The 20,162-nt window shown below is 44.2% G+C and overlaps 1 protein-coding gene across 40 annotated transcripts in view; it reads right to left on the bottom strand.

Moving 5' to 3' along the window:
* Positions 1-20,162, bottom strand: part of Gon4l (gon-4 like) — a 73,506-nt gene that overhangs the window by 38,286 nt on the left and 15,058 nt on the right. For 26 of the 40 annotated variants that reach the window (NM_001024797.1, XM_087630788.1, XM_087630802.1 and 23 more), the window contains 9 exon segments: positions 627-728; positions 6,013-6,205; positions 10,957-11,127; positions 11,500-11,619; positions 12,730-12,828; positions 13,478-13,528; positions 14,056-14,106; positions 14,258-14,332; positions 14,961-15,154. In NM_001024797.1, coding sequence (NP_001019968.1) covers positions 627-728; positions 6,013-6,205; positions 10,957-11,127; positions 11,500-11,619; positions 12,730-12,828; positions 13,478-13,528; positions 14,056-14,106; positions 14,258-14,332; positions 14,961-15,154 — 1,056 coding nt within the window. 40 annotated transcript variants of the gene reach the window in all.

Here is a 20,162-nt window from a genome sequence, read left to right as displayed (position 1 = left end):
GATGCTTGACACATGAAAGAACAGAAGACAGGAGTCTCTTTCCACCCAGTTAAAATCCCAGCAGGAAGACGTAGGAATTGTTCCCTTATTCTATAATGAACCCGGTTCTCAGGGGGTTGATGTAAAATAGTTGTTCATAATTCAGAACCATACCAGGCTGCATGAGTCAGTAGCAACCTCTGGCTACACAATGAGATTCTGTCTCAAAACCAAACAAGAACATGAACAGACACACACACGGAGAACTATATGATAAAGCAAGCCAACCCCTGCCTGACCCTCCTGGCGGCAAGCTCTCTGTCCTGTCCCCATTCACTACAAAACTCTTTACCCTGCTTCAGTGGTTAAAAGAACTCATCTTAAGTCCTTTCCTGGGCTGGAGAGATGGCTCAGCAGTTAAGAGTTCTGATTGCTCTTCCTCTGGAGGTCCTGAGTTCAATTCCCAGTAGGGTCTTAAGGTGTATAAGCAAGTAACAGATTTCTGCATATACACCTAAATTTATACAACTACAGATATGAACAAAGGAGACCGAATTGTCCTAATCTGAATTAGTCATAAACTTCTAAAACATCTACGTACTAAACAAACACAAATTGAAAAGGTAGTAATAGACAGACAAACGTACTAGTGATTCTCACTGCACGGTCAGTTCGAAAGTCCTCTGTGTCTGGTTCATCAAGATCTTCCAGGAAGTTATATTCTGGATCATCATCATCATCTGCTTCGTCTAGGGGGAATGTTTCAGACCATTATTTCCAACCTGACTTTTCAGACACTGGGCTGGAATGAAAGGAATGAAGTTAAACCAGCCTGGGTGGGGGCTGGGTGGGTTCACAGGATGTCCAGTTGGCTTGAGTGCCTGAGAGAAAAGGCCTTCTCTAAGACGATTTCATGGTTACAGCTCTCAGGTAATGAGGGCCATTAAACCTTGGGGAGTGGGCAGGGGTTTTCAGAGTGGTTGGTTTATTGGCTGGGGTTGAAATGCTGGGAATGCTCCATTTACATGAAAAAGAGTTTCAGGGGCTTGAGGGACATGTCCTTACAGGGAAAGAGGAAGTTAAATCTCTAAGATGGCCAATAGGCTACCTGACTACCTCAAAGTGGGGGTCACAAGTATATGGGCATGCAGCCCCTAAACAGGGAGGGACTGATCCTTACTCCTGCCAGTATCAAGAGGAGTTCTCCAGGGTTTGGACATGTTTGGACCTCACTCTTACTCCAGGCCCAATGGCTCACTTGCCCCACACTCTGACTTTTCGCCCCTAGACAGGTCTCTTCGTGTCTGTCTCTGTGTCTCTCTGTACACCCATGTCTCTCTGACTCTCTGTCTCTGTCTCTCTCTGTTTCTCTGTATACCCACATCTCTCTGTCTCTGTCTCTCTCTCTGTACACCCACGTCTCTGTCTCTGTCTCTCTTTCTCTTTCTCTCTCTCTCTCTCTCTCTCTCTCTCTCTCTCTCTCTCTCTCGTGTGTGTGTGTGTGTGTGTGTGTGTGTGTGTGTGTGTGTGTGTGTGTGTGTTTCGTCCCTCTCCCTTTGGTTTTTTGAGATAGGATCTCACTGGGTAGCCCTAGATGGACTAGTGCTTACTATGTGGACCAGGCTGCCCTGCTTCTGCTTCCTAAATTCAGTAATTATGGTCACATACCACTGTACCACCATGCACAGACCTCACCTCTCAACATTTACCTGTAGAAAAAAAATTATAGAATCTTTCAACAAAGCATATAATTATGTATATGTGTGTCCAGAAGCCTTGGTGTGTATGGTAGTTTAAATGAGAAAGGCCCTTATAGCCTCATATATTTGAATGTTTGGTTCCTACTTGGTGCAACTATTTTGGAGAAAGATTAGGAACTGTGACCTCCTTGGAGGAAGTGTGTCACTGGTGGGGAGATGGGGGATAGGGCTTTGTTTCAAAACCTCACCGGAGGTCCATTCTCTCCCTTCCTCCCGCCAGCTTTCAGATAAGATATAAACTCTCAGTTACTGCTCCAGTGCCATGCTGCCTGGCTACTAGCATACTCTGACACGATGGTCACCTACTCAGACAATCTCCAACTGTAAACAAGATCTCAGTTAAATGCTTCATGTGTCTCTTCACATCACTAAAACAGGAATTAAGACAGTTTGCATGTGGGGCTCGGAGAACAACTTGAAGGAGATGATTCTCATCTACTACCACTCGCCACAGCTGACTTGCTGCACTTACTTTCTCCGCTGAGCCAGGCTCCCTTCTCTCCTCCAAACAGCACTCCTGTCAGCGGGCAGTCCCTATGATTCACGACAGCAGTCACACTTATGCAGTGTGTCTCACAAGACGACACTTTTAATTTCTTCTTGTCAAAGTTTATTTATTGTGTGTATGTACATGTATGTGTGGGGGTGTCAACATGGCATGGCACATATGTGTGAAGATTAGTCAATAACTAGCACAAGATGGTTCTCTCCTCCCACCAAGCATAACATTCAGGGTATCAGGATTGCAACAAGTACCTTTACTCACCAGCCTTCTCCTAGACCCAAAACAGGCTATCTGTGCAATGATATAGTGAGAGAAGGAACGAGATACTACTTCTAGCCATTAGGGAAGGACTCTGTGTTAGGTTCCCAAAGCAGCTCCCAAAATGGCAGCGCTGATGCCAATAGTTTATGATGATGGTCTGGATCCAACCTGAGCTCAGTGTTGCTAGGAAACAGAAACTGACACATTTCTCAGAAGCCCTTAATCAGCACTGCGCACTGGCAGGACTGCCAGAACCACCTGCCTGACAGAGCCCCAGTGTTCTAGAGGCAGAGCTGTCCCCCTCCCCCAATATACTCCCCTAAAACCCAGTAAGCTACTGCAGCTGGGCGCTGTCCTCTACTATCCTTAAAGGCATCCCAGCAGGGTTTCCCCCAATTAAAACTGGTTTCTTTCCACAGAGAGTGGCTGTGTTCAGGGGTGTCTTGCTGTGCCTACTCACACCCTGAAATTATGACATCTGGGGCTCAATGTACGGCATTTTCTTAGCAAATACAAAACCTTGAGTTTGACTCCAACTCCACACATAAACACAAATATACACAAGAGAATAATTATGGATATTTGTGAGATCATAGCATAACAAAAAGAGGGATACAGGCAAAACATATCCCACCAATATTCAGTACAGGAATGACAAAAGTATAGTATCATATATAGAATCACCACCAGTACAAACAAGTGTCAACATCAGTAAAATGCTATTACTGAGAATGTGGTTGAAATACTAGAAGAGGGGAAAAAAAAATCACCAAAGACAATATATTCCTATGTTGTATTCATTAAAAAAGAAGGAGGAAGGGGTTGGGGATTTAGCGCTGTGGTAGAGCGATTGCCTAGGAAGCGCAAGGCCCTGGGTTCGCAAGGCCCTGGGTTCGGTCCCCAGCTCTGAAAAAAAAGAACCAAAAAAAAAAAAAAAAAAAAAAAAGGAGGAGGAGAAGGAGAAGGAAGAGGAAGAAGAAAAGCGATTCGGAAATGGCAGGCAATGCCTTACCCTAGCACAAGGGAGACAGAGACAGAGGCCAGCCGGTCAGCATTAAGGGGTTCCAGGCCATCAGGGCTACATAGTGAAAGTGAAACCTTGTCTCAAAAAGACAAAAAAAGGGCTGGAAAGATGGCTCAGTGGTTAAGAGAACCCGACTACTCTTCCAGAGGTCCTGAGTTCAATTCCCAGCAACCACATGGTGGCTCACAACCATCTGTAATGGGATCTTATGTCCTCTTCTGGTATGTCTGAAGACAGCTACAGTGTACTTATATATAATAAATAAATAAATCTTAAAAAAAAGGGGGGGGGCTGGAGAGATGGCTCAGTGGTTAAGAGCACCCGACTGCTCTTCCAGAGGTCCTGAGTTCAATTCCCAGCAACCACATGGTGGCTCACAACCATCTGTAATGGGATCTTATGTCCTCTTCTGGTATGTCTGAAGACAGCTACAGTGTACTTATATATAATAAATAAATAAATCTTAAAAAAAAGGGGGGGGGGCTGGAGAGATGGCTCAGTGGTTAAGAGCACCCGACTGCTCTTCCAGAGGTCCTGAGTTCAATTCCCAGCAACCACATGGTGGCTCACAACCATCTGTAATGGGATCTTATGTCCTCTTCTGGTATGTCTGAAGACAGCTACAGTGTACTTATATATAATAAATAAATAAATCTTAAAAAAAAAGGGGGGGGGGGCTGGAGAGATGGCTCAGTGGTTAAGAGCACCCGACTGCTCTTCCAGAGGTCCTGAGTTCAATTCCCAGCAACCACATGGTGGCTCACAACCATCTGTAAAGAGATCCGATGCCCTCTTCTGGTGTATCTGAACACAGCTACAGTGTACTTATATATAATAAATGAATAAATAAATCTTAAAAAAAAAAAAAAAAGAACAGCATGCACTATTAAAAAAAAGGGAAAATACATGGATTTTATGCTGTGAAAAATTATCTAAATTGTAAGAGTAAGTAAAAGAACCAACTCAAACTTACATAAAAATATGTATAATAAATTCTTCTGTAGAAAAACATTATGTTTGTTTGTTTGTTTGTTTTAGACGAGGTTTCTCTGTGGAGACATGGCTGTCCTAAAAGTTACTCTATAGACCAGGCTGACCTCAAAATTGAGAAATTCACCTGCCTCAGCCATCAGAATGCTGGAATGGAACAAGATAGAACATGTGTACTGGCCTGGTGGAAAAACATTCTTGTTTGAGATAACTATTTGCTTAAGTTAAAACCACAAGAACTAATCTGGCAGATCTCTGTGAGTTCAAGGTCAGCCTGGGTGGGTGGGGAATAGAGCTCAGTGGATGGTGCTTATATACCATGCATGAAGCCCAGAGTTCAGTTCTCAACACTGCTTAAAACCAGATATGGTGGTTTTAAGCCTCTGCTACATGATAGCCTGATTCAAAATAAATTTCAAAATTTAAAAAGCAAAAACCTGCTTTGGTGGCACACACCTTTAGCCTAGAGCCTGGGAGACAAAGGCAGGCAGATGTATGGGAATTTGAGGTCAGCCTGGTCAACAGAGCAGGTTTCTGCCAGCTAGGACTACGCTTGGGGTTGGAGTGGTGGACAGTGTTTGCTGCTCTTGCAGAGAGGACTGGAGTTTACCTCCCAGCACCCACGTCAGAAAACTCACATTCACCTCAGCTCCAGCTCGAGGGGATCTGACTCCGGGACACAGACACACATATAACTAATGATAAATGTAACAGAGGCCAGCTACACAGCTCAGCAGGTAAGGGCTCAGCTGAGCTCAATCCTTAGGGCCAGAATGATAGGAGAAAACAAATTTCTGCAAGCTGACCTATGATGTTTTTGTTTGTTTTATATTTTTGTTTGATTTTTGTTGTTTTAAGACAGGATGTCTCTGTGAATTCAAAGCCATTGAGGTCTACACAACAAGTTCTAAATATAAAGGCTCCCACAGTGTATCTTGGGCTAACCTAGAACTCAGTAGGTTGACCAGGCTGGTCTTGAACTCACAATGAGTCCCACTTGCCTCTGCATCTCAAGCCACTACACCAGCAATATAATTCCTAAGACTCCAGGTTGGACTTCCAAGCTCAGCGGCTAAGCCATCTGTTCCTCTATCAGAGGAAGCAGGCTTGGTTCCGAGTACCCACAATGAGGCCACAGCACATGTCAATCCACAACTCTAGCTCCATGGCATCCAAGGAAGCTTGTGGCTGGCAGATAAAGCAGGAGCACTTAAAATGTGTAGGCTCGGGCTGGAGAGATGGCTCAGTGGTTAAGAGCACTGACTGCTCTTCCAGAGGTCCTGAGTTCAAATCCCAGCAACCACATGGTGGCTCACAACCATCTGTAATGAGACCTGATGCCCTCTTCTGGTGTGTCTGAAGACAGCTACAGTGTACTTATATATAATAAATAAATAAATCTTTAAAAAAAAAATGTGTAGGCTCTGATGCCATTTCTCAGTAGCACACACACGGAGCAGAGCAGAGTAGACGAGAACTACAAAATCACTCACCCTCGTTCTCCACGTCGTCATTTAGAAGGCCCCCCAGCCACAGCTTCCAGTCCTCATCATCAGCTGTGTTTGGGTCATACATATCCGGAGTGATGTCTGGAGCCTGAAGCTCAGCCTCCAGCTGGCCCAGAGGGACATCTTTCAGAGGCATCTTAGAACGTGTTCGGAACGCAATCAGACTATCCTCCATGGGCTGGGCAAAGGAGAAAGAAAAAGCATCCAGGATGTGAAAATAAGGCTTCCAGATTCTCCAAACCGCAGCCTGCAATGCACCCTACTAGTACATCATCTTCCAAATGGTGTAGGTGTCCGTCTCCCTGGCTAGGAATGACAGTGCATGCCTTTGATCCCAGCCTGCGGGAGGTAAAAAAGGCACAACAGTGTGGATGTACTTCTTCTGGGTCTCCTTTTATTTCCTGTAGGTTTTGATTGTCTGAAATTTTTTCTTTTTTATTAAATATTTAAGGGAAAATCACAAAAGCAGTCCTTCATTACCACAAATTATACAGTCGAGTTTCCCGAGTTTGGAGAAATCACAGAGTCAGCACATCTAGAGTGCAATGGGTGAGTCTCGCCCTGGGAAAACCACCTTCCTGATCAAATTTATTTTGTATCTCATGAGTGTGTATGTGTGTATGTGTGTTGACTGGGTGTATGCATGTGTACCACCTGTGTTCAATACCCAGAGAACAAGCAGCTGAACATCCTAGACCTGAAGTTACAGATGTTTGTAAGCAACAATGTGGGTGTTGAGAACCAAGCCCAGTCCTCTACAAGAGCAGCCAGTACTTTTTAACTCCTGAGCCATCTCTCCAACCCAGTCATCAGTTTTAAAATATATACTTTCAAGAACATTTGTAAGCGCTTTGAGATATATAATTTATATTACATAAAATTCACACTTTTAATGCTTTGTGATTTTTTTTTCTTTTTTTCTTTTTTTTTTCCGGAGCTGGGGACCGAACCCAGGGCCTTAAGCGCTCTACCACTGAGCTAAATCCCCAACCCCTAAAATTCACACTTTTAAAGGGTATAATTGAGTGGACTTTCATATACTCACAAAATTATGTAACATAATCAATTCTGCAACACCTTAAATATCCTCAAAGTGACTGCATTTTACATATTGAGTTCAAAGGTCATCCCATCTGTCCAGTGCCCAGTAGTACTGCATATTATGATGCCATTTTGTCTACTCATTTACCAGATCCTAGACAAGACGTATATCTCTACCAGGACTACTGAGAGCTCTGTTGAGGGCTGGAGGGAGGGACGGCTCAGCTGTTAAAGGCTGGGCTCACAACCAAAAATCTTAAGAATTCTGTTGCTTGCCAGGTAATGGTAGTGCAGGCAGCAGGCAGATCATCTCTGTGGGTTCGAGGCCAGTCTAGTCCACAGAATGAATACCAACACAGCCAAGGCTACACAGAGATATGCTGTCACTTAGAAAAAAAAAATCTGTTGCTATAAGCATTTGTTTTCTTGTTTTTTGGTTTCTTTCGTGTCGCTGTTATTTCGAGGCCAGGTTGGTCTTACTGAGTTATTGCCTACTGAGAGTCTCAGACACTTTTTTTCCTACCTAGGCTGATAGCCTGAATATCTCAGTGCTCTTTCTGCTCCCATCCCTGTAGTGCTGGGGCTATAGACACAAACTAAACCAAGCTAGACTGCTCATGGGGAAGAGGGTGCTGGGCTCCGACTTCAGGTTCTCATGGCTGTGCAGAAAGCTAACTACCGGCACTGAACTTGGGACTGGATTGTATGAAATGTGCACAAGGCACTGGTAAGGTGTTCCTCTCCCAACATTAATCTGGTGCTTCCCTTAGTTTGTTTCTCCGATGTCTTAAAGTTGTCACTGTGAGAACTGGTGAGGTCTATCCAAGCCCACATCACCCAGGGAGTTACGAATAGAATTCTTTCTGATCTCTTGCTTAGCATGCTAATCACTGGTACAAACAGAGGGTTTTGCTCTTTGTATGTTAGTCTTGTATGCTAGTCTGGGGAGATGGTTCAGTAATACACTTGCTACACAAGCATGAGTACCAGCGTTTCATCTCCAGTACAGAAAGGATGGGAGGGAAAGAGATGGTTCTGTGGCTGAAAGGCCCTGGCTTGGTTCATAGCCACAAGAGGCTCACAACTACCTCTGACTCCAGTTCCAGAAGAACCAATGGCCTCTCAGAACAAAGAAATAAAAGGTGGGTATGGAGGCTGGCATGGTCTTGGTGAGTTCCTGGCCAGAGAATGATACTATCTCAATCAATCAATCAATCAATCAATCAATCAATCAATCAGCAATGGATGGATGGATAGATACATACATACATACATACATACATACATACATACATACATACATACATACATACTGCCACTTCGCTGAATATTCTTATTAGGTCTAAGAGTTTTCAGATGAAGTCTTTTAGGTCTCTTAAGTACAGAATATCAAATGTAAATTTTTCTTTTGTACCTCTTTAATTTCTTGATCCTCCATTACTGCTCTAGCTAAAACTTCAAGCACTATATGGAGCAAGGGTGGAAAAGTCGACACCTTGTGCTGTTCCTGACCTGAGTTTTCTGTATTTACCACAATATTGGACACAGGTCTGCACAAGCAGGCTAAGATGCTGACATGTACTTCTCTCATTGCCGTTCTCATCAAGAGTTAAGATTCTTTCAAAGACCTTTTTCACATCAATTGACATGAGCATGTGCTTTTTATCTTTAAGTTCATTTAGAACATACATTAAACTTATTGATTTGTGTATTACAAATCATCCCCGTATCTCTAAATGACTATAACATGAGTCTGGTCTATCTATCTAGAACAGGCCGCCGGCCTTGAACCCAAAAAGACCCACCAGTCTCTATCTTGCCTCAAAGAAGGCCACTACTTTTCTGTTAGTATTTACTTGTTGGCTCTCCCTAGTACATTCCTCAAAGAGGGCAGACTGTATGTATGGGCAGCACTCGCTCACCACCTTCTTGTTATGCGTCACAGTCTCATGAGCCCATGCTAGTCTGCAGCCGTCTCCTAGCACCTACCTTCCTAGGTGGATGGCGAGCATTGCTGCAACAGCATTGGGGTTTTAGGAGTTGTTTGTGCTTTAGTTGTTGATGCAGGGTTTTACCACGTAGCCTTAGCTAGCCTAGGATTCACCACACAGCCTAGGCTGGCCTCAAGTACACAAAGATCTACCACCTACCTGCCTTTGCCTTTCCAGGGCTGGGATTAAAGGCATGTGCAGCCATGCCAGCAAGAATTTTTTAAAAACTATTTACTCGTGTGTGTGTGTGTGTGTGTGTGTGTGTGTGTGTGTGTGTGTGTGTGCCTGTGCGTGTGTGTATGTGTGTGCATGTGTGTGTGCGTGTGTGTGTGCGTGTGTGTGTGTGCGCGTGTGTGTGCGTGTGCGTGTGTGCGCGTGTGTGTGCGTGTGCGTGTGTGTGCGTGTGCATGTGTGTGTGTGTGTATGTGCGTGTGTGGTGTGTATCTGTCACACATGTGCATGTATATGCTGACGAGCATGATGAGGGTTCTGGGAAACTAAATCAGATTGTCAGGTTTGTTCCCAAATACTTTTACTTGATGAACCTTTCTGTTAGCCTTTGAAGGATCCTGGGAGGCTTTCGCCAGCCTTACACCCACTCACCTTGGGGCAAGGCTAAGCCTAGTTCCATTCTCCACCCACAGTTCTCGGGAGGAGCAGGAACATTCTTGAAGAACTGAAGAACATATTGACTGATAGTCACCTGACCCTCTGGCCCCAGATAGAGTTCGAATGCATGTCAGAATCTGCTCATGCTTGCTAACCAATAGATTTAAAGGTCAATATTGCTTAGCCAATAATTTTAAATTGTAACCATGATGATGTAACCTGTACTCCTAAAAAGTATAAAAACTGCTTGCTATAGCCATTTGGGGTTGCCTTTTAGTCACTCGCATGAGGGGCTGTTTGAAGCTCAACCCTGACCCACAAGAAAATAAACCTCTTGTGTTTGCATTCTCAAGTCTCACCTGGGGGGGGTCTCCCAGTAGTTAGGCCGCACTTTGAGTCTTTATTTTTACTTTATACATACGGGTATTTTAGCCTGAACATGATGCATCATTTGTATGCATTGTCCACAAAAGACAAAAGAGGGTGTGTGAGCCCCTCCACTGGAGCTGGGGGCAGTTGTGAGCTACCATGTGGCTTGAGTCCTTTGGAAGAGCAACAGTGTTCCTGTTTGTTTGAGAGGTTTTGGTTTGTTTTTGTTTGTTTGTATGTTTTGTTTGTTTGTTTGCTTGAGACAGGGATGCTCTGTGTAACTCTGGCTGTCCTGGAACTCACTCTGTAGACCAGGCTAGCCTTGAACTCAGACCTAAAGGTCTCTTATCAAAAATGTATTTGTAGGTATTTTCATATAGTCTAGGTCTGTCGTCACATTACCTTTTTTTTAAAATTTTGCTTTTAGTGCTAGGATTATAGCATCTACCACTATTCCCAGATTATCTTGCCAATTTTAAATACTGTCCCACAGTTTATTCCTTTCCTAAGAACTGTCATCCTCAGTTGGGCGGTGTGTACCTTTTATCCCAGGATCTAAGGAAGCTAGGGAAGGTGGATCATATTATGATTAAGGCCAACAGGTCTACATATCAAGTTCCAAGCCTTCCTTCAAAGATTATATACTATGCATGACCATGTCTGTAAAAAAGAAAGAAAGAAAAAAAAAAGCCAGGCTGGGTGTCTTTAACCCCAGCACTTGGGAGACAGAGGCAGGTGATCTCTCAAAAACCAAAATAATTAATAATAATAGTAATAACAACAACAGCACTGCAGTTTTACTTGAGAAAATCAGCACAAAGCAAGAGAATCAAAGACAAACAACAGCATGACACCTACATAAGAAACTACTCTTCCCGCCAGCCCCACTACCTTCTCTGAGCTCAATGGCGATGCTTACCTGGAAAGAATCCATGCAGACAGGACTAGCTGCCAGCTCCTCGTCCACTGCGTTTAGCTTCTCCATGAAAGTGCTGTCTCTGGTCTGCTTTGGTTTTGGAGGAGGTGGAGGCCCCATGGGCACGACCTCAGCACTGATGTGCCTAAGAGCAGGGGTGGCAACCTTCTCAACCTAATTAAAAAGGGACACCGTGTTAGGAGGAAAGGCAGGGGGAGGAGAGGCAGGTCTTTCACATGCAGTTAATGTGGCTATTTTCCTCTTTTCTAGATGGAGACAGATGAATGGCAACTTCAACACACAGATCCAACTAGGTATCATCTTACTTCCAATGAAGCAAACAGAACACTACTTGGCTTTAAAGACAGCATGGAAACTCAGAAAACCTCTCTGACCATGCTAGCTCTCAGTCAGCTTAACTGTTCATTCACTTGAGGAACTTTGAAAAAGTGACAACCCAAAATTCCAGTGATAGACCAGCTACTTCTGAGAAGAAGCCACTGCTTATCTGGTGTGTGAAGCCTGTCTTGTCTGGCGCTGGTTTACCTCGGACAACACGCCACTCTCCTCATCTGCCTCGGCCGCTTCAGAGGACAGTCGCAGTCTGGACCTCTTCACTCCCCGTGGAGACGAAGCAGCGCTTTCAACATCGCTTTCCAACAAGCTCTAAAACAGACCCAGGCCACGCTCACGTGTGTGCCAACCTCCGTCCAGAGCACAGAATGTTACACAGAATAGAGCACAAAGTACCAGTCATCTGGGATTTGGGTTGGTAGGATGGCACAGCAGACAACTAGGTGTGTGACCAAGCCTGCCGACCTCAGTCCGATCCCGAGACCCACATGGTAGAAGGGAAGAATCCATCTTTCCCAAGATGGAGCACAAACTGTGGCACACATGCACACCCAAACACACCCCACACAGATAAATGTATGCATATGTACATACACACATATATAGTATGTGTGATGGACAGACTGTCGTGCATACAATAATTGTATGTCATAGAAAAAAATGAATTTTCAATAACTTAATAGCCTAGAGACAGAACAACTGCAGGAGTCAAACCTTTGGCCTCATCTCATTATAAACTGTTAAAGGGTAAGGCTTTAACAGAAATAAAGAAGAAAAAACCTTTCTTGAAAAAGGTCAACCATGGTGGCACACACCTTTAATCCCAACACTCAGGAGGCAGAGGCAGGAGGATCTCTATGACTTTGAGGATAACTTGATCTACCTGGGGAACTCTAGGCTAGCCTAGCTACATAATGAGACCCTTTCTCAAAAATAAAATGAAAAATAAAATAAATTCATCATAACGGCAACAATAATGAAGTTCATAAACAGGAAAGCTTGAAGTACATTAAGGTGTATATAGGGTGATACACAGGCTCACACCAGCTGACATAACTATAAAGAAAACAGTAGTGACTATCAAGACGTCAGGGTTGGGGTACAACTTGTCTGTTGATTTCTAAGACAGGGCCTAGAGCACACTGTTAGCTGAGGATAACGTTGAACCCGACCCTCCTACACGCACTTCCCAGGTACTGAAACTGTAGTCCACCTTTGCGTTACATGTGCTACGTTTCACAATGCAGGCTTAACTATCCAGTGACTCTGAAGAGCAGAAAAGCTCCTCACAGCGGAGCAATCTCCAGGAAAGAGAACCATCCTCAACCATCTGTCTAGAATGAGTGGCAACACTAATTCCCCAAATCTGCTCTTCCTATGAAGCCAAGCTTCACCCTCCGCTAACAGTGAGCACCCACTGACCTCTTCAGCTGTCTCGTCTTCCTCTTCCTCGTCTGGCTGGTACTCTTCATCTGAGGAGTCATCGTCTTCCAGGTGAATATCCACAAACTGTGGGGGCTGCTTTAATAGGAACACACAAGTGGGGGTGGGGGTGGAGGGTACAGAAAGATGGCTCAGCAGCTAAAGGCACAGGCCCAGTGACCTGAGTTCAACCCTCAGGCGGGCCAGTGCAGCAGCAGGAGAGAATCAATCCCCACAACTGTCTGTCCTCTAACCTCCACTGGACACACAGATGAATATGTAAATATAAAATAACAAAGACAAAGAATCAGAATGCGGTGGGAGATTAGAAAGTTCAGCGGCTCACCACGAATAGGCTCTGGCTTAGCAACTGCAGAAGCGACAGCAGCAGGACAGATGGAAAGAAGAAAGGGGGAAGAAGGGATAAAGAGAAGGAGGGATGAAGAGAGGGAGGAAGAGAGAGGGAGGGGAAGCACAGATCACACACATTCAGAAAATAAAGTGAAGATATTAGGGAAGAAAAGAATTCTAGGAGTCTAATGTACAACCACATCAAACAACATGGACAGCGTTTGTGTAATTCCACAGGGCATAAGGCTGGGTGTGACAGAATGGAAAAACCCAAACCTGCAAATAAAAAAGCCAGGTCTACAAAGACAGGCCTACAAAGTAGCGAATTGAGAAGTTAGGTTTCAAAACTGAGTGAGTATTTTGGAAAAAGAGTAACAATGACTGCTTCTAAGTTTACCTTAGTTTCACTGGCTTTCTTAATTGGTGAAATATTCCAAGTCGGAATTACCTATCAAAAAGAATGCAAGTAATAACATGAAGCTGCTTCTCATTTGCTGATAATCAAGACAGCCACCTACTTAGTAAGTAGCTAGAGTCGGCTGTCACTGATGACTGTCACTGAGCACAGTATTCTAAAATACCTGTAGGTTTATAATCCCAGCACTCTGACACAAGCTCAGAAGAGCCTGGGCTATGTACAGGAAGATCACGGTCAGCCTGGTCATACCACGTGACCTGCCTCCAGCAACCCACCACACCACCAAAGCTTCCCAACTCGCAAGAAAGGAGCACTAACCAAGGATGAGGCCTGGGTACCCTCCACTCATGCCAGGGCACCTCAGGAAAAACTGGGCAGGGAGCTTACACTTGTAATCCCATGTATGTTAGGCAAACTTACCCTGAGCTAAGAGCCCGGCCTACACAGAATTATTTCAAGAGGCAAACCCAAACCAAATTGTTCATGAGTTTCTTCTCTAGGAATAACCTAGAATGAGACTCTACTTCCCAAGGTAAAGAGAAACTCAGAACACATACCACTCCTTTCTCCACAACTTCCTTCAGTTTAGAGCGTGTCATCTTAGGCTCCTAAGGAGGGACATACAGGAACGAAGTAGTCAATAAAGATTATGATGTCATCTCTCGAAGCCCAGGTGTGTCAAGTTTACAAACTGCTAGTGCCCTCTCCCAGCCTTGCAAAGGTTCCCCGGTGTGGAAAGACTAACACGAAGCTACTCACAAACAGCGGCATGTCTTCTGTCTCACTGATGGCCGCCTTCATCATGGCCACAACGTGTTCGTTCGTGATTACTTCCTGGGGAGAGAGAGGACATCCACCTTAGGCAGAGGGGTTTGTCATCGGGGCTATAGCCAACTGTATGTAACTACAGCCAGGCTTCCCTGCAGGATAAACGGTAGCTAGATTCTTGAGCAGCTTCAACCTGGGGGCAAGAGGACATGCAATCCCTGAAACAACATGGGAGCAAATGGCCCCACTCACTGCCTGTAACGGAACCAGGAATGTGCACTCCCAGGTAAGAGTTGGAAGAGGATCATGTACCAAAGGCATCCTTTTTTAAAAAATCCTGCAGAGGACAGAACCCTGGCCATTCTTGTGCATGCTAAGGAAACACTCTGCTAGTTCTCAAAGGCATTCTTTACATATGCACAAAGCACTACCAACTACCATGGCTGTTCTTCTGACACGGTCCATTATAGATCTACTCAGTGCAAGCAAGTATATATAGGTAGCTCATCTTTTCAACACGTGTTCTGACTTCACGTGTGTGCTGAGTGCAGAGAGAAAGCCATCTCAGGATGTAAAACATTCTGTCACACATAAACGACCAAATTGCTACTCACATAGCAGGAGTCGAGGGCCTATGTATTTGTTCTCTACGGAAGTTTCTGTGCAGACTGAGTAGCTGCCCACAGTGACTCACATGCAGGATGTTTCGGACATTTACTGCTGTCAGATTGTGCTGCTTGGCACCATCCTCTAAGGTGCGGTCCAGCATGTCATCCACTTTTGGGTCGTACGTCATCGTCCCTTGCTCCTGACCCCTTCCATCTCGCTTCCTCTTGGTTCCCTTTTTAGTTTTTTTCCTTTTATCGCTTTCTTCACCATCTTGCTCTTCTGCAAATAAACCAAGAAGAACATCAGCAGACTCTTCTAAAATACTCCTCTAGAAACTCAGGTGAAAGAAACCAACCTGCCTGCTGTGTGACTCTGAGAACCAAACAGCACGATGTGGCAGCAATGGTTTGTCATGACGTTGGTAATGGTGCTGTGGTACTAGTCACAATAGCTAACACTCAGCTAGGTGCTGGTAGTGAGCACCCTCAATCCCAGAACTAAAGAGGCAGAGACCAGCTTGGTCTACACAGTGATTTCCAGAACAGCCAGTCAGAATTAAAGAGTGAGACCTTGTCTCAAAAAAACAAAACAAAATAGCTAACACAGGCCAGGCAGAGGTGGCACCACCTTTAATCCTAGCTGATCTCCAGGCAGAGGCAGAGGCAGGCAGATCTCTCATTTTGAGGCCTGCCTGGTCTACAGAGACAGCCAGGGTTACACAGAAAAACCCTGTCTCAAAATTACAAAAACAAAAAACAAAGAGGGAGGGAGGAAGGAAGGAAGGGAGAGGAAGAAACTGACACTCATGAAACACAGACACTGTTAATTTTCCCACTGTACAGATTAGAAAACTGACACAGAAAGGCATCGCTGCCCAGTCTAGTGGCAAATCTACAGCACCTTGGGACAGAAGGCAGATTCTCCATTCCAGGTCCGCAGGGTACATAGAGAATAACACGAGCTACATAAAGAACCTCTGCTGGGCTGCAGAGACGGCTCAGCGGTCAGGAGCACTGACTGCTCTTCTGGAGATTTTGAGTTCAATTCCCAGCAACTGCATGATTGCTCACAACCATCTACCCTAGAATGTGACGCCATCTTCTGGCATGTAGGTGTACATACAGATAGAACACTCATATACATAAAATAAGTAAATAAATCTTTAAAAAAATTAAAATAAAAAAAGAACCCTGGGCGTGCTGACCATGCACCTTTAATCCCAGAAAATGGCAGGCAGACCTGTTACTTCACAGCCAACCTGGTCTACATGGCAGGTTTCAGTCTAGCCAGGGTTACACAGTAAGACTTTATCTCAAAGAGGGGGGGAAGAGGGAGGGAGGGAGGGAGGGAGGGAGGGAGGGAGGGAGGGAGGGAGGGAGGCTAGAGAAGTGGCTCAGCGGTGAAGAGCACTGAATTCTCTTCAATTCAAAGCACCCACACCATGGCTCACCACATCTGTCTGTAACACCAGATCCAGGGGATCTGATGCCCCCTTCTGGTCTCTGCAGGCACATGGTGTACAAATAACCATGCAGGCAAAAAGTTTATCACATACAGTTTAAAAAGAATATGCACCTGAACCTGCAAAGGTTTGATAAACCGGTGGAGGGGGGTACGGGGGTCCCTACCCTCTCATAGGAAAGGGGGATGAGAGATAGGGGATGGGGAGGGACTGTGAGGGGGAGACCAGGATGGGGGGGGGGACAACTGGGATGTAAAATAAACAAACAAACAAATAAAATCCACAGAATATATTAAATGAAATTTAGGAAAATATTTATAAAAAGAAAAAGAGGGGCTTGAGGCCAGGCCTGACTGCCAAGCTCTAGAACCCACATGGGAAAAGGGGAGAACCAGTCTCTCATGTTGTCCTCTGACATCCAGGTACACCATGGCACCACTCCCTAAACAACACCACCCACCCACCCACCCATACACACACACACACACACACACACACACACACACACACACACACACACACAATTCTATTTCATTCAATTTGCATAAAGCCTCTAGTGGGAAGACAGATGTATTTTACGAAAAGAACACATTGGAGATTCTATCACCATGGTAACATAATTTATGAAATTGGTACACAAACTTTTGAATTTCTGACATATTATTTGATCTGTATGGAGTAACAGTTTCACTGCAGAGTCTAGAATTAGAATGTTTGGCTTTGGTATGTGTCAAATATCTGGACATGGTAACATTGAGCTATATTAGCACTTCTAACATATATAACCTTTAACAAAAAAAAAAAAAAGAAAGAAAGAAAGAGAGGGAGGGAGGGAGAGTGAGAGGGAGGGAGGGAGAGAGGGAGGGAGGGAGGGAGGGAAGACAATGACTAAGATGATACACACCAATAATGCCAGTCTGATAAATAGAGGCAGGAGAATCAAGAGTTCAAGGCCAGCCTGAGCTACATGAGACCTAGTCTAAGAAACCCACTCCTGGAAGCTTATATCTACAGTTTCCCATCACCTTAAAGGCTGAGACAAGAGGGCTGCTTCAGGTTGAGATGTAGGCCAGCAGAGGTGAGATCCTATCTCAAAAACAAATATAAAAATAAAAGGGCTGGCGGGGCTGGGGATTTAGCTCAGTGGTAGAGCGCTTACCTAGGAAGCGCAAGGCCCTGGGTTCGGTCCCCAGCTCCGGAAAAAAAGAACCAAAAAAAAAAAAAAAAAAAAAAAAAACACAAATCCCTCTCTCCAACACCTTGATAGCAGACTTTTGGGCTGGAGAGATGGCTCAGCGGTTAAGAGCACTGACTGCTCTACCAGAGGTCATGAGTTCAAATCCCAGCAACCACATGGTGGCTCACAACCATCTGTAACAAGATCTGATGCCCTCTTCTGGTGTGTCTGAAGACAGTGACAGTGTACTCATCATATATAAAATGAATAAATAAAATCTTAAAAAATAAATAAATAAATAAATAAATAAATTAAAAAAAAAAAAAAGGGCTGGCGAGAGAGTTCAGTGGTTAAGAGAATGTACTGCTCTTCAGAACTAGGTTTGATTCTCGGCACCCATGTCAGGTGGCTCACAACTGCTTGTAACCAAAGTGACACCTTTGGTCTCCAAGGGCACCAGCACTCACATGCACCTATCCACCCAAACACACATGCATACGCATAACTGAGAATAAAAATAAATCCCTTTTGAAAAAGCACATACACAAACTGGGATATACAGAAGCAATAATTTTTTTTGTTTGTTTTGTTTTGTTTCTGACACAGGACCCTTGATATTTAGCCCGGGCTGGCCTTCAACTTCTGATCTGCCAAGGTGCTATATTTTAGGTAAAGGACACTACACCAGATATCAATCACACACTGAAGCCACTGAAGTCTAATTCTAGACTCTGCAGTGAAACTGTTACTCCATACAGGTCAGATAAAGTCAGAAATCCTAAGGTTGTGTCTCAATTTCACATATTAACCAAGTTACCGTGGTAATGGAGTCTCCAAGATTCTCTTTTGTAAAATCTGGCTAACCAAGCATTAGGAATTTGATGCAAACTAAAGGAAGCACAACTTATCCAAGTACTTTAAAGTCAATGGAACCACACGAACATAATGCATCAACTGAGTGTGACTGAGTCCCTCAATCCCAGCACTCAGGAAGCACACAGATGAACCTCTCCATGTTCAAGGTCAGCCTGGTCTACAGAGTGAATTCCAGGACAGCCAGGGCTCCCTGGAGAAAACCTGTCTCAAAATAACAAAACAACGTTTCATTGTCATACCATTTGTGCTACAAAAAGGAAATAAGGACAACAACTTAAACTATACTCTAGCACAAAAGAAAACTTACACAAAAGGCAGAGGTAAAGTATCCCTACTCTTCAGAAAAGCATAGAATCAGAAAGATGGGAAAACTCGGCTGTAAGATCTAATAACTTAGAAGCGATTATCACAGACATATAAACAAGGCAACCCCTCTCTGGCATCTCTTGTTTGCTGTTATTTGAAAACAAGGAGTTGCCAAAGATGAAGATTAACACCGTCTTCTATGTTTAAAACAAGCACACGGTGCTGGAGAGAGAGCTCAGAGCACTGGCTGCTTTTTCACCGAAGCCAAGTTCAGTTCCCTCCACCCATGGTAGCCCACTACTGTTTTAACTCCAGTTCCAGAGGATCAGACATACTGTTCTGGCCTCTGCAGCTGGACACCAGGCACACTCATATACATAAAATAGAAATAAATCAATCTTAAAAGAAACCCTGGGGGGCTGGAGAGATGGCTCAGAGGTTTAAGAGCACTGTCTGCTCTTTCAGAGGTCCTGAGTTCAAATCCCAGCAACCACATGGTGGCTGAAATGGGATCTGATGCCCTCTTCTGGTGTGTCTGAAGACAGCTACAGTGTACTCATGTACATTAAATAAATAATTTTTAGGGCTGGAGAGATGGCTCAGCGGTTAAGAGCACCCGACTGCTCTTCCAGAGGTCCTGAGTTCAATTCCCAGCAACCACATGGTGGCTCACAACCATCTGTAAAGAGATCCGATGCCCTCTTCTGGTGTATCTGAAGACAGCTACAGCGTACTTATATATATAAATGAATAAATAAATCTTTAAAAAAAAAAAAATAAATAATTTTTAAAAAAATCTTTAAAGAAATGGAATTTGTAGTGTTAAAGCCTTGCTCCAAAGAAAATTCCAGGATCAGAAGACTCACTGGTATATTCTATAAAAGAAATCATTTGTGGTGGGAATACAATTTCACCAGGAAAGTGAGTTTTTTTAATCATTTTTGTCATTTACATTTACTTATTTATGGAAGGGGCGCCACAGACCATACAGCAGAGTCAGAGGACAATGAAGTTCGTTCTCCACCAGTGGGATGCAGGGATCCGACTTAGATCAACAGGCTTGGCGGAAAGCAATGTACTCACGGAATCATCTCCGGAGCTTTAAGTTTCTCTGTCACACACACACACACACACACACACACACACACACACACACACACACACACACACACAGACTGTGTGTACAGGTAGCTTATACCTGTAATATAGAACTTGGAAAGATGAAACAGGAAGATTACTTAGAGTTCGATCCTCTAGCCTGGTTATACAGTGAGATCTACACTTCCTGGTCTACAGAACACAAACTGGATCACTGAGACAACGCTGAGAAGTACTTGTGAAAGGTTAAGCACAGCATAGAAACAAGTCCCTAAAGAAGGATACAAACAGGCCAAGAAACTGTCCTAAGAATCTTTCACTGTGTCCAGTGAAGATTTCCCAGCAGTGCACCAACAATGAGACCTCAC

This window comes from Rattus norvegicus, chromosome 2, assembly GCF_021556685.1.
Source record: "Rattus norvegicus strain SHRSP/BbbUtx chromosome 2, alternate assembly SHRSP_T2T, whole genome shotgun sequence".
Classification (NCBI taxonomy): domain Eukaryota; kingdom Metazoa; phylum Chordata; class Mammalia; order Rodentia; family Muridae; genus Rattus; species Rattus norvegicus.
This window is presented reverse-complemented; position numbering and strand designations above follow the sequence as displayed.